This window comes from Bubalus bubalis, chromosome 8 (genome assembly GCF_019923935.1).
Source record: "Bubalus bubalis isolate 160015118507 breed Murrah chromosome 8, NDDB_SH_1, whole genome shotgun sequence".
NCBI classification, from domain to species: domain Eukaryota; kingdom Metazoa; phylum Chordata; class Mammalia; order Artiodactyla; family Bovidae; genus Bubalus; species Bubalus bubalis.
Window position 1 is genome coordinate 33,301,923 of NC_059164.1, and position 14,623 is coordinate 33,316,545.

Genomic DNA, 14,623 nt, shown 5'->3' on the forward strand with positions numbered 1-14,623 from the left:
AGGCAAGCTTTCTGTTCACACGGATCCGCTTTCTGTTCACACAGATCTAAGAGTCTTTTTCCTCTTTACCTCCATTCCCTTCTGCTCATTCCGTCGTTCTCGCTAGTCTCCTAGTACTTACAGGGTCAACTGATTCTCAGTTCTTGTATGTGTTTTATGTATGGATTTGATATTTGCTTATAGATGCCTCAAGGGCTCATAAAATGTCTACTATTTATAAATGTTTTTATTGAAGTACAGTTGATTTACAGTGTTTCAGGTATACAGCAAAATGATACTCTTTTTCAGAGTCTTTTCCCATGTGGGTTGTTACAAGATATTAATATAGTTCCCTATGCCATATAGTAGCTCCTCATTGTTTATCTATTTTATATATAGTAGTTTGTCTCTGTTAATCCCAAGCTCCTAATATATCCTCACTCTCCTTTCCCCTTTGGTAACTCTAAACTTGTTTTCTATTTCTATGAGCCTGTTTCTGTTTTGTAATAAGATTTATGCATTTTATTTTGCATGCTCTCTGCTTCCCTTTACCTAGTCTACACAGTGGTGTTCTTGCTGAACCTAAAATACATATGCTTAATAAATGCTTATTTTTTAATGAAAGGGAAATTATATGTGTCCTAGTTGTAACTAGTACATAATTGAGAAGCTCGATTTACCAAACTCACACAAATACTACCATAATCAAGTGAAGTAACAATTGATTAGACTTCTTCAAATTACTCCCAATGGAAAAGAGTCTATAATTTATTTTGTTTCATGTTTTAGATACTTTCGTTATAATCACTCATCTTAATAGAGTATTTTGCTTTAGCACCGTATAATTATAAAATTAAGAAATGCCCTTAAATGCAACACAATTCAGATACTAATATGTTGCTTTGTCTCCTCAATTATATAGAGGTCAGTTTTTGTTTGAATAACTCCAGTGATGAAGGACTTACAGCCTCCTCATTCAGGACTATCATTTCATTTCTAATAACTCTTCCTTATGCTGGCTCTAGATACACCCTGCTCTAAGTCAGTGCTGGTCCGTGGGGAAGGGGGAGAACTTTGTCGTTTGACAGTGTATGGAAACATTTGGGTGCACCACCACTTAAGGTCCTGTTGGCATGCAGTCTAGTGAGGAGGGGCCAGTGGCGCTGCTAAGCAGCCTGTAGTGCACAGGGCAGCTCCGCACAGCGGAAGTATCCAGCCCAATAGTGACAATGCTGAGAAACTCTTCTCTACACTTTCTAACACCATACACACAATAAACTCAAAATGGATTAAAGATCTAAACATAAGACCAGAAACTATAAAACTCTTAGAGGAGAACATAGGCAAAACACTCTCCGACATACATCACAGCAGGATCCTCTATGACCCATCTCCCAGAATATTGGAAACAAAAGCAAAAATAAACAAATGGGATCTAATTAAAATTAAAAGCTTCTGCACAACAAAAGAAACTATAAGCAAGGTGAAAAGACAGCCTTCAGAATGGGAGAAAATAATAGCAAATGAAGCAACTGACAAACAACTAATCTCAAAAATATACACGCAACTCCTGCAGCTCCAGAAAAATAAATGACCCAGTCAAAAAATGGGCCAAAGAACTAAATAGACATTTCTCCAAAGAAGACATACAGAGGGCTAACAAACATATGATAAGATGCTCAACATCACTCATTATCAGAGAAATGCAAATCAAAACCACTATGAGGTACCATTTCACGCCAGTCAGAATGGCTGCAATCCAAAAGTCTACAAGCAATAAATGCTGGAGAGGGTGTGGAGAGAAGGGAACCCTCTTACACTGTTGGTGGGAATGCACACTAGTACAGCCACGATGGAGAACAGTGTGGAGATTCCTTAGAAAACTGGAAGTAGAATGGCCATATGACCCAGCAATCCCGCTGCTGGGCATACACACCGAGGAAACCAGAATTGAAAGAGACACGAAGCAACCTAGATGTCCATCAGCAGATGAATGGATAAGAAAGCTGTGGTACATATACACAATGGAGTATTACTCAGCCATTAAAAAGAATACATTTGAATCAGTTCTAATGAGGTGGATGAAACTGGAGCTGATTATACAGAGTGAAGTAAGCCAGAAAGAAAAACACCAATACAGTATACTAACGCATATATATGGAATTTAGAAAGATGGTAACGATAACCCTGTATGTGAGACAGCAAAAGAGACACAGATGTATAGAACAGTCTTTTGGACTCTGTGGGAGAGGGAGGAGGGGGATGATTTGGGAGAATGGCATTGAAACATGTATAATATCATATAAGAAACGAATCTCCAGTCCAGGTTCGATGCAGGATACAGGATGCTTGGGGCTGGTGCACTGGGATGACCCAGAGGGATGGTATGGGGAGGGAGGTGGGGGGTGGGGCCCAGGATTGGGAACATGTGTACACCTGTGGCGGATTCATGTTGATGTATGGCAAAACCAATACAATATTGTAAAGTAATTAGCCTCCAATTAAAATAAATAAATTTAAATTAAAAAAAATTATTTATTTATCTACAGAAAAAAAGCATTATTTTTCCATTCTAGAGTCTATCTGATACTTGGACACAGCTAACCCTATGAGGCCTTTTGTAACATCTAGTCCTTCAACTGTTTTTCTGATGTTCCTATGATAACAGGAATTCATGTGTGATTCTTCCCCACAGCATTTGAATTAAAGGAGGAATGAATCATTGAGGGAAGATGATACTTAATACAAATTGACTGGAGTGCTGGTCCACTTTCTCACTGTGCAATTGGGTGGAGGAGGAAGAATAGACGGCTTAGTGTCTTTATAGGCTATTCTTCATACCCTATCTAGATAAAATCTGGGAAACTTATTGCAAGGGATTTAGTTTGAGCTACTCTTCTCAGGGACTTGATGTGAGCAATGCATGACATGTCCAAATCCATGTCATGGTAAACGATATAATAACTACCTCCCAGGGTCAGGGAGTTCTTGGGATGTGACTAGTGCTAAAAATTCTGAAAAAAGAGTTTACTGTGTCAGGCACGGAAAAGAGGCATTAGGATCCTTTCAAGGCTCTCTTCTGCCCTTTGTATGAGCTATGTAACCCAAATATCCATTTATTGCTGAGGCTACTTTAACACTCAGGGATGCAATAATAACCGGGTCAACTTATGCCTGTTCTGTTGCAGCTGACCTTGCTCTGGATAAGGCAAGAAAGACCAAGGAAATAGACATTTCCTGAAAGGAATGAGGAATATTTTGGAACAATTCATGAGACTTTTTTTTTTTTTTGACTGAACAACTTAGGAGCTCTAACTACAGTCTGTTTGAAAAAAGCACACGTGTAAACACTGCTTCGGAATAGTACCATGTAGACAATTGCCTTGCTAAAGGCAACCAACCTGCTTTTCTACTTGAATAAACAGTGTTTTCCCCCAAGTGGGTGGGTTGCAGGCTTATAGAGGAGAGTGGAATACAATCTTTAAAATACTTTGAAAAGAAGCTTATTCACCAGAGGGGGTGGTGAATAGACCCCATGAATATTGGCTAATAAAGAAGGATTTTGATTCTAGCTTTCATTGATTACCAAATTAAAAAATCAATTCTGTTGCTTTAGACAATGGACCACCAAAAAGTGGTTTGTCTATTAAGAGTGTCAAGAAAATATTCTGTTTTTTTGTCAATGGCGATACAGATTAACTCAGCAAATCATTAAGAATTTCTCCTTTCACGTGGTTTTTGCTGTCTGCAGGCTGCCTGTTGTATGAACTAATACAGTGGAGGGTGTCTCCTCTGCTGATTTCTAGAGAAATTCTTCTCTAGTAGGAAGATAATGAGAGGAGAGGAAACTGGAGAGAAAAGTACCTTCTGAAGCTATCCCAAGAGTAAAGCTATTCCGGCCAAATGGGGAGATGATAACGTCTAAACTGACCCAACCACAAAAGAGAAGATGCACAAATTTTATCATTCTTGATAAGTCTGGCTCTCAGGAATGATTTTGTGACTAAAAACTCTGTGCTGTGGTTTGGTACCGGATGCAACACTTAAATGAGTGGAATCTTTGTAATTGTGTGGTGGATTTATCTTAGTGTATATATATATATATATATATAAATTTTTATAAATATATTATATCTTATTTATTTATAAATAAATTTATAAATACAAATATAAATAAATTTATTTATAAATAAATTATATATATATATATAAATTTTTTTCCCCCTACAGTTTAACCCTCTTTTCTCCCCCTAGCTCAGTTCAAGCTCAGACATTTTCCAGTAATTATTCAAGAAGTTAAGAGCAGTTGAAAATGGACGGCAGAGGTGACCACATGGTCTTTGTGGCTACCATGTACTGTCACCACCGTTAGCAGACACCAGGGCAGAGGATCAGAATCCATCCTGAGCAAAAGTGAGGGTGAGGGGCACCCAGAAAATGCCTCTCTTCTAAGACACTTCTCTCATTAATGTAGGTGCAAGAGTGTCTCAAAGTCCCCATCAGGAATTTATTGCTTTGGATTGCTATTGACTATTTCTTTAAAAGAATTCTTATTTAAAGACAGATAGGCTTAGCAAGGGTAACACACCTGAATTCTTAGCTACATAAGAGCCCCTAAGACTGCTTTTCATTCATGATGCTTAGCTGAAAGGCTAAGGCTAAGGCTCTATGGCAAAGGATTCCTTGGAAGGTGGCCTGGAGATCAGAGTGTAGACAGATGGCCACACCTCCCCATTTCCTTTGGCTGAGGGGACCAGTGGGGGCCTAATCAGAGCCTGAGCACCTGGGGACCGGGAAGGGGGCAGTGAAGCCCTCTCTCTCCTTTCTTCTCTGGCTCACCCTCTTACTGCTGGCAAGGTCTTCGTCCTCTTGCTCGCAGACTCCTACCACGTCTTTCTGATTGACTTCCCCAGATCCAGTGTTTCATGCAGACTGTGGCCCAATTAGCTGTTCTCTAGTGCGGCTTTCATTCTCTCAGTCACCTTCAAAACTTTCCCAAAGGTCACTTCTTACCATGTAAGCCCCTTGAATGTATTCAGAAGTGTAGTCACTATTATTTCATAATAGTACTGTATCCATAGCCAGAATTTAGGTTCCTCGAGGTCAAGGCTGAGTTCTGTGACTTGAGTGGTCTCTCTAACCCCTCTGATGTTGCAGGATTCACCCAGGGAGCTTCGTACAGATTACCTGACTGACAAGGCACATGAGGGACCAGCAACAATTTCTCGGAACTTCTTGGAGCTGGTGTTAGAGGTGGCTCTTCCACCGATTTTTCCAAAGATTTTAGGTTCATAATAGTTACTGCTTATTGAATCTGTTAGTTTTTTTTGGTAACGCATTTCCCATGGCTTCTCTTAATTTATCCTCTCAATAACTTTTTTAAGTGGATAGTATTTTCCTTATTTTATAAATAAGCTTGTAAATTGGGGCTTCCCTGAAGGCTCTGATGATAAAAAAAATCTGCCTGCATTGCAGGAGACCTAGGTTTGATTCTGGGTCGGGAATATCCCCCTGGAGGAGGAAATGGCAATCCCATGGACAGAGGAGCCTGGTGAGTTACAGTCTACAGTCGAAAAGAGTCTGAAGTGACTGAGCGATTAACACTCACTCACTTTTTGTAAATTGTGGAGCTGGAGTTCAAGTTCCATTTGGTGCTGCTTAAATCTATGTCCTTTTCAATATAATATGAGTTTTAGTTTCCTTATGTATAATGTGGAGACAAAAACCATATCAGTATTTTATAGAGATATAGACCAGATAAGTGAACTAATAAGCCAGGTCCTTCGATGATTAAGTGGTTTTTCCCCTTGTGAACAACTACAGGGTTTTAATAACCTACATTTTAAAAAGATAATCTGACCCCTTTTGAGAAGTTTATAGGTAATAAAAAAGTAAAAGTAGATTAAAATTTTATTTGCCTAGCACAGTTTGTTAATTACTTTGGGTAAATATGTATTTACACATCTGCTATGGAGTGCTATTACTGTATTTGGAGAAACTAAGGTCAGAAAAACGTATTTGTAATTCATTACTAGTGGTAATATTGAGTACAATATAAATATTTATAAAATGTTTGGCACTTATCTGATGAAATTATTATTGAAGTATGACAAATATAGACTTTAGTTTTCTCTTCTCAAATAGCAAATTCCATCTTTTGTTATCCAAGTGTAAAAATAGTGGCAAAATTAACATGATATGCTTTGAGATGTGCAGTATTTTCTATCCATCTAATGAAGTCAAAGGATATTTATGAAAAATCAATTATCCTAATTACTCATAATATGAGTGTGTGCTTATAGAAGGAAAAAAATTTGCACTAGCTGCTTAGAGCAGCACAGAACTCTGTGTAGAATTTTATAAGCCTTGAGTCTCTGATATGGAAATAAGATTATTCCAATGTGAGTAGAGCCAACTTAAGTGGTTGGTGACATGTACAGACAACATGGGTGTAATATGACTTCTTTTAGTGTATGGAGCTTTGATGACAGTCATTTGGTAGGAAGCAAAGTATATGATTCATATCTTATGGACTTGTATTATGGCCACATTTACCAGGAAAAATATTGAACTTCATATAGCATAAAAATCACATAGAAGAGTTGAAAGAGCCCAAAAGTACAAGAGATCAGTCTAAGTTCTAGTTCATGTGCTACCTACCAATGGGAATATTCATGAAACCAGTATTTCTAGGGCATGGGAAAATGAGAATTTTGAGCTGGATGATTTCTTAGCTCTTTTCCATCTCTAATTTTGTGACCTGTGAGCACTGTAAGAGTTTGACTAATATGTTCCTTCTTTCCCTAACAAAATTATGAGAACCAATTATCAGTTTTTTTATCTAGTTTTGTGCTAAATTGTTCCCTCTATTTTTTTTTTTTGTAGTAATTATCTAGCATCTCTGCATACATTTGCAGGTTTATACCATGAGAAATTTTTTATAATTTATCTCTGAATAAAGCAATGCTTGGGAAAAAATTAGTGTGGAAAAAAACACAGCTCAGTGATTTTGTGCCTTCCTGTGCTTGTTTGTATTGAGGACTTGAAGTCATGGCTCTGTGATGCAGCCACATTCTTTGTGGTGTAACTTAGCAGCATGTGGCTTGTGGGTGGCACCTATTTCCCTGCTCCTTGATCCTGGCTGAGCCTTGTGAGTTGCTTTGGCCGGTGGGATGTTCACGCTGTGAAGCATGCAGAAGTTTGGAAGGGGCCTGTGCAGTTACATTTGCATTTGCACCTCTCTCATCACTCCGACAAATATGAGCGGGTTAGCTGGCTGATTCCAGGTGGAGGATGAGGGACAAACTTGGAGCAGAGCTACCTGCAGCTGAACCTAGCTGTGATCTGCTCACTCCAGCCAGTCTTCAGACTTATAAACTATAGTAATTAATAATTGTTGTTTTAAGTCACTGCATTTTGGAGTAGCTCATTATGCTGCACTAGCTACCTGCTATATCTTTAAACAATTTTCATTGCTCAAGTACTGTTCTGTCTGCAAACCTATATTACCAGAGACTTACAGAAATGAACAATTACATGGTTAATATCATCCATTGATGAAGCTATTAGGATATTTTCCTTTTGTTCCCCAAAGACATAAAACCAAAGAGATACAGTGCTTTATCCACAACACTGTCAGTCTTACCTGTATGGAAACACTGCTGTAAGAGCCGCCAATGACCCCTGCAATGACCAGTGGGATATTTTCTTGAATGGCATAGGATCCATCAGGACACATATACTCGGCTTCATCCACTTTAGTCAAAGATGCCCTGACAAATTCCAGTGATTGCTCTAATGCGTAGGTATCCCTTGAGCAGGTATCCAAAATGTGAACACCCAGCTTCACTCCTGGGAGCAGGTAATCGTCTTTGTTAATTTCATCAATAGCAAACAACATGGCTTCCAGGCGTTGGATCCCTCGATCTTCGTTGATTCGCCCACATTCTTCAGTTCCAGTGCCTTTTTCATTAATGGGAAATAGGCCCCCTAAAACGAGGTCACCTTCTATTTTAATCTCCCTCCTAAGAAAGTTATGGTCCCCTAAACAAAGTAAAAATCCCTTTGAAAACAAAGCTAATGTAAGAACTTGGAGTCTTGTCAACATCTTCATGAGTCCCATGTCTCTACCTCTGGGAGATATCAGTGGATGGAGCCAATGCTGCCCGCTAGTCCTCCTCTCTCATTGCCAACCTGGATCTTTGGTCTGTCCTTCGTGTAAAGGAGGAGCAGACTAACAGAGTCTGTCACCAAATTCCTAAAGAGATAAAAATTGAATGAACAAAAATGGTAAAGAAGGCAACAGTGATTATACTGATGGTCCCCATTCAGACCTTTGATGGGATAATGACTCCAGTTACCATCTACTAAACATATATGGAGCAGTGCACCAGGAGTGCTCCCAAGTATTCTCACTCAGTCCTTAAAACACTCCGTGACATAGCTCTTAGTGGCTCCACCTCCCAGAAATGGACACTGAGGACTAAAGAGAGGAAGTGACCTGACAAGCTGTACTTAGTAGTGTTCAGACTCTAGGTTTTCTAATGTTCAGTTCAGTAATCTCTACTGAGTCATTTACTTTGCTATTGGTAGGGAAGCAACTTGGCTATGAGTCTTTATTCCCTGTCTTTCAACGATAAACCCTTTGTAGTCCTTATTTTACTTAATTGAAATCTTAATTCTTTTCTACCTGTTTCTGCTTCCTAGGTTTCTGTTCTCATGATTCATGTCCGATTACATCTCAATTCCAGTACTGAATACTCCTTTCCTGGGTTAGCTCAACTAGTGTTCACAGTTTCAACCACTTAACAGTCTCCTAGGCTAACTGCCTGCTAAACAGCTCTCGAGCACTACAATTAAGAGCCCCTTAGACAGCAAGGGGATCAAACCAGTCAGAAATCAGCCCTGAACTGGAAGAACTAATGCTGAAGCTGAAGCTCCAATACTTTGACCACTTGATGCAAAGGGCAGACTCAATGGAAAAGACTGAGGAAATACTGGGAAGATTGAGGGCAGAAGGGGATGACAGAGGATGAGATGGTTGGATGGCATCATTGACTCAATGGATGTGAGTTTGAGAACCTCCAGGAGATAGTGAAGGACAGGGAAGCCTGGTGTGCTATAGTCCATGGGGTCGCAAAGAGTTGGACATGACCTAGTGACCAAACATAACACATAAATAGTTCTCTCCACACATCCTCTGACACCTCAGGGTCTACTCTTATCTCTGTGAATGGTTCTTCTCTGTACCCAGGCTTCTGAGCCAGAAACCTACACAAAAGAGCCCTTCCCAAAGCCACGTCCTTTTTTTTTTTTTTTTTTTTCTTTTTTTAACCCATAATGTCAGACTCTTGTTATCTCTAACAGGACAATAGCAGTATATTGTTAGGGAGCTGATGCTAAGTCACTTCAGTCGTGTCCGACTCTGTGCGACCCTAGAGATGGCAGCCTACCAGGCTCCCCCATCCCTGGGATTCTCCAGGAAAGAACACTGGAGTGGGTTGCCATTTCCTTCTCCAATGCATGAAAGTGAAAAGTGAAAGTCATCTCACTCAGTCGTGTCTGACTCTTAGCGAGCCCATGGACTGCAGCCCACCAGACCCCTCCGTCCATGGGATTTTCCAGGCAAGAGTACTGGAGTGGGGTGCCATTGCCTTCTCCGATGCTAGCCTCCAAAGCATCTTTTTGTGAATTAGGAAAAGATAACCTTCCTCACTGAAGATGGTGACTGCAGCCATGAAATTAAAAGACTCCTTGGAAGAAAAGTTATGACCAACCTACATAGCATATTCAAAAGCAGAGACATTACTTTGCCAACAAAGTTCCGCCTAGTCAAGGCTATGGTTTTTCCAGTGGTCATGTATGGATGTGAGAGTTGGACTGTGAAGAAGGCTGAGCACCGAAGAATAGATGCTTTTGAACTGTGGTGTTGGAGAAGACTCTTGAGAGTCCCTTGGACTGCAAGGAGATCCAACCAGTCCATTCTGAAGGAGATCGGCCCTGGGATTTCTTTGGAGGGAATGATGCTAAAAGCTGAAACTCCAGTACTTTGGCCACCTCATGCGACGAGTTGACTCATTGGAAAAGACTCTGATGCTGGGAGGGATTGGGGGCAGGAGGAAAAGGGGATGACAGAGGATGAAATGGTTGGATGGCATCACTGACTTGATGGACGTGAGTTTGAGTGAACTCCGGGAGTTGGTGATGAACGGGAGGTCTGGCGTGCTGCGATTTATGGAGTTGCAGAGTCGGACACGACTGAGCGACTGAACTGAACTGAACCTTCCTCAAATGTAAGCTTACACAATTTTTTATTGTATAAGCTGTAGCATTGATATAACATTGATTTTGGAGAAAGTGTGATGCCTGGTGGCTGCCTTGTTTAGCTGGGGTTAGGCAGCTCCTGACATGGGCCTCACATTTCAGGGAGAATGGTAAGCATGAGTGCTGGGGTTTGCATAGTACACTGGAGCTTAGGCCAGTTTCCTAAATCAAGCTTCTTTTTACATGATAAGCTTGAACATATGCAACTTTTATGAATCAAGCAAAGGTGGGGATCATGTTGTTGACAGTAAGCTGGGGTCTTACCAGGGGACTTTTTAAAAAATCCTGGTGTGGGGCTGTCTGGTTGCACGTGCACATGAACCAATGGACCTGCTGTTGTACTCTTGACACATGGCTCCCTGGCACTAGGGTAAGCACTGGTCAGCACACTCTCTCAATTTGCCCATCCCCTTGGTGATGTAAGCTTATTATATCAGAGGCAGGTGAGAGACGGTAGAGCAGAGACTCCTGCAGCAGTTTCCCGACAACACACAGTTGCATGCCCCTGTATGTGTGGTTGAGTAAGTGGGTCTGCTCTCCCACTTTTGTGCATGATGGTGTATTTGTGACGTTTTATGGAGGAGGGGTCTTTCCTGGCTGCTTATGGCTTAGTCAGACTGTCTAAAAGGCACACCATCAGTGTGCTCTCAAATATATTAATACTAGTAAATATTAGCCATTGGGTGTCCCATTGGAGGAGATACTCAGTCTAACGTATAATCTTAATTGCTGTTCAAAGTGCCCATCTCTTATTAATTTATACTGACTTCCCCTTGCCTCTAGGTTGAAAGAAGGACTTCATGCTCCATGATCTTGAATCTGGCAAGCTCTCAAGTCTTATTATTCACCATGCCCATCAGCATCATCCCACCTCTACCTTCAAACCTTATGCTTCGGTCATTTGAACTCTTCACTTCAGAGGATGATGATGACATCATCATCCTGCACATGTTGGTCTCTTTGCTGGGAAGGCCCTTCTACACTGTTTGGTAAATATCAACTTAACGTTTAAGATCTCGTGGTCAGTACCAGAAAAGGCCAAGAATTTTTTCCTATGTTCCTTCCTCAGTCAAATTGTTTATTTTTGCTTTGTCTTCCTGCTGTAGCTGGATCAAGAAATATTTGCATTTATTATTACTATTCATATTTGTTTCTTTGCTCATTTAGAATAAATGAAATGCACAACATTGAGGATTTTTAAGGTAGGAAGAAAAGAACCAAAACTCAACGAAAACATCCAGACAAGAATTAGTCTAGTGTATATTTCAGCATTTTTGACATTTCTTCCTTCTCCTATTGGCATTGCCCTTTAAAACCTGGCTTTCCAAATGCTTCCTATTCCTTTTATGTGAGGCAAGTCATGGGTTGTTTTCTTGAGACACGCAAGTCACCTGAGTTTGGTTTGGTTTATTTAATAGGTGTGAACCTCCACACTCACAGTGGCGGTGGTTGGAACACTCAGTGTTAACCCAGAGCTTCTCTGGGAGATCTGCCATAGGGCACCAGAAAATCTAATAATAATAATGACTTTTAAAGAGGTTGATACTGTAGTAGAATCTTGTTTGTTTCCTGTGAGTTCTGGTCTCTCTTTGATCTTTATGTGCAATTCCCTGTGAAGCAAAACTGCCGTGGAAGGTAAAAGACATTGCGATCATTATCACTAATGATAAAGAAACTGAAATTGGCACTACAAAATAATTGTTTTATGTGCCTAATGAAAGAGAATAGTTAATTAAAAGAAGGTCATCAACACAGTCTTACCGTCTTCCTATTAAAAATGTAGATATCTCTTGAATATGAAGGAAATTTGACTATACAGAGTAAAGATGACCTTATAGTTTATGGAAAGCTTAATTCTCTTAAGAAAACGCTGTTAGCCAGAGAAGGCTTCAGATGACACATCACAGCATGCTGAAAGTAGTAGTGTGTGTCAGACTGTCAGAGTGTCAGTCTGTCTGTTTCTACGTAGGGCCTGTGTTGTGTTTACCTTGTGAACCCAGGGCCTGGCATAGTGTCTGTCATCCAGATACTCAACAAATATTTCTTGAAGGAATATAGCTATCCACAATAATGATATTTGCAAATGACTCTACTATATCACTTGTGGCATAGCAAGTGGAAATTAGAGAAATCAGTTGTTCTATGTCATTACCTACCTGATCATCCCAAATGTTCTTCCCCTATGTTCTTTGATGACAGGACTGCCAGCAGGCAGTATTTTGTGCAGCATGCAGGAGAAAATGCTGCCTTTGAATTGGGAAGTTGTAGCTGAGGCAGATCTGTACAAAGCCAGGAAAGATGTGGCCTCAAGTTGACCTACATTCCTACATTTACTGGTTTTCAGTCAGGAGAATACTGAAGTAGGAACATGCCTATTATCCTGTTTCAAAGCTTCACAGATGCAGTCATTCATCAAATATTTATTGAACACCTACTTTGTGGGTGCTGGGCCATGAACTGGATACCCAAGATAGAAACTTTAGTTGTAAACAAATGAACATTATGCCTGGTGTCAAATAATTTAAATGCTTGTATATTTTTACAGAGAGAGTGATGGAAAAATACTCATCTCTCTTTCTACCAACTATCTCCACCATTTGTGAAAATATTGATAATAAGTTTGCCATGGGTTTCCTTTAACATGGTGATTGTTATTAAGTATTTGATTGAAAAAGCAATTCATTGCATATTATATATATTAAAATATTAGATGTACAATACTTAAAAACAAGTTGACTAACACCTATTTCATGTGAAATAGTTCTAAGCCCTCTGACAAGGCATCCTTAAGTAACACTTTATGTAGTCTTAGACAGTTACCAGTTAAACATCAATTAGAGTAATGTTTAAATTCGCTGTCAATATTTTCTTATTTACCTTTTCCTTAAAGCAGAACTTGAAATGATTAAGACTGTAGGGTTGTGCATAATTTTAAAACAGTTAGCATTGTTAAAAATGAAGCCCCAAGAAACTGAAAGAACAGGAAGTTAAAAGTCAGCATCGAAAAATAGACAAACATGCTTAATTCAATGCAACTGTTTATCTCTGTGTAACAGCTTATCGGATTGTGGGAAAGAGCAGCCACCACTTCTTTTCAGGCTCCTTTCATGATAAATCAGCCAGTAGCACATTCCCCAGATAAACAGACTTCCTCCTGTAGCCACGTTTGTATGCAACCAGAGGCTCTGCATTCCAGAGTTCTCCATTCAGGGGTGGTGAGTGATGTGTGTGCTATAAACAAGCATGTATAGTCCACTCAGTAGGCAACCTGCTCAGCAGTGTTTTATTAATCTTTGCATTAGTAGCATCTCAGGGGTTGACTGTGAATATAACCCCTGAAAGACATGGGCAGGGCATATTGCTATACTCTGCATATGTTAATATGTATTTTGCTTCCTTTCTTGACTTTGCCCAGGGACTTAATGTCGAAAATGAAATCCAGTTTGACTCAATGAATAAGTAGTTTATCCAGGGGAGGTATAATGCCAGAAGTCATGCTCACTCTTTCCTAAAAATAAGCCCTTGAGGTGCTGAAGGGCTTTTGAGTGTGCTCAAAGCCTGCACACCCAACTGATCCAAAGAAAATTTAGGGTTAGTGCTAGCGTGTACAATTTGGCTGTATATTTCATTAGAAAGTTTTCAGCTTCAAGAGTTACAGGCAATAAGAGACAAGGTTTTTGTTCCTAGACTACCTGTTTAATTGGGTAAACAGAGGCTGTAGCCATACTGGTGTTTTTATTAGCAGGATGTATCACTGTGCAGTTCTACTTCTTTTATTCTTTTAGGCAACAAAGGAACTTTTTCCATAAACATTTAAGGAATTACTATGAGAATCTATTTAAAATCCATTCACGTTTAGCAGATCTAGCTTAAAATTTCTACTGCTTATAAGCCTTCCATATTACTGCAGCAGTAAGGAAGTTTAATACCATTTGCTGAATTCCCTTATAAGTTGTGCTGTGTCTATTGTGTGCATGCTAAGCCACTTCAGTCATGGCCAACTCTTTGTGACCCCATGAACAGTAGCCCACCAGGCTCCTCTGTCCTTGAGATTCTCCGGGCAAGAATACTGGAGTGGGTTGCCGTGCCCTTCTCCAGGGGATCTTCCTGACCCAGGGATTGAACCCATGTCTCTTACGTCTCCTGTACTGGGAGGTGAGTTCTTTACCACTAGCACCACGTGGGAAGCCAGTGTTTATTAGGATGATCATATTTTGTTTTATATTTACTTTGCATAGTTTGAAAATTGAAATTTAACAATTGTGAATTGTTCTTTCCTCATTAGATTTTAATCTACTTGGTATCAAGATCAATACCTTAA

The 14,623-nt window shown here is 39.9% G+C and overlaps 1 protein-coding gene across 3 annotated transcripts in view; it reads right to left on the reverse strand.

Annotated features, from left to right (window-relative positions):
- The window catches only part of GRM3 (glutamate metabotropic receptor 3), a 248,017-nt gene that overhangs the window by 91,701 nt on the left and 141,693 nt on the right, over positions 1 to 14,623 (reverse strand). For 2 of the 3 annotated variants that reach the window (XM_006057628.4, XM_025291016.3), the window contains exon 2: positions 7,625 to 8,236. The exons of the other annotated variant lie outside the window; for it this stretch is intronic. In XM_006057628.4, the coding sequence (XP_006057690.3) occupies positions 7,625 to 8,101 (477 nt within the window). In that variant the 5' untranslated portion in view covers positions 8,102 to 8,236. The remainder of the gene's footprint in view (positions 1 to 7,624; positions 8,237 to 14,623) is intronic. 3 annotated transcript variants of the gene reach the window in all.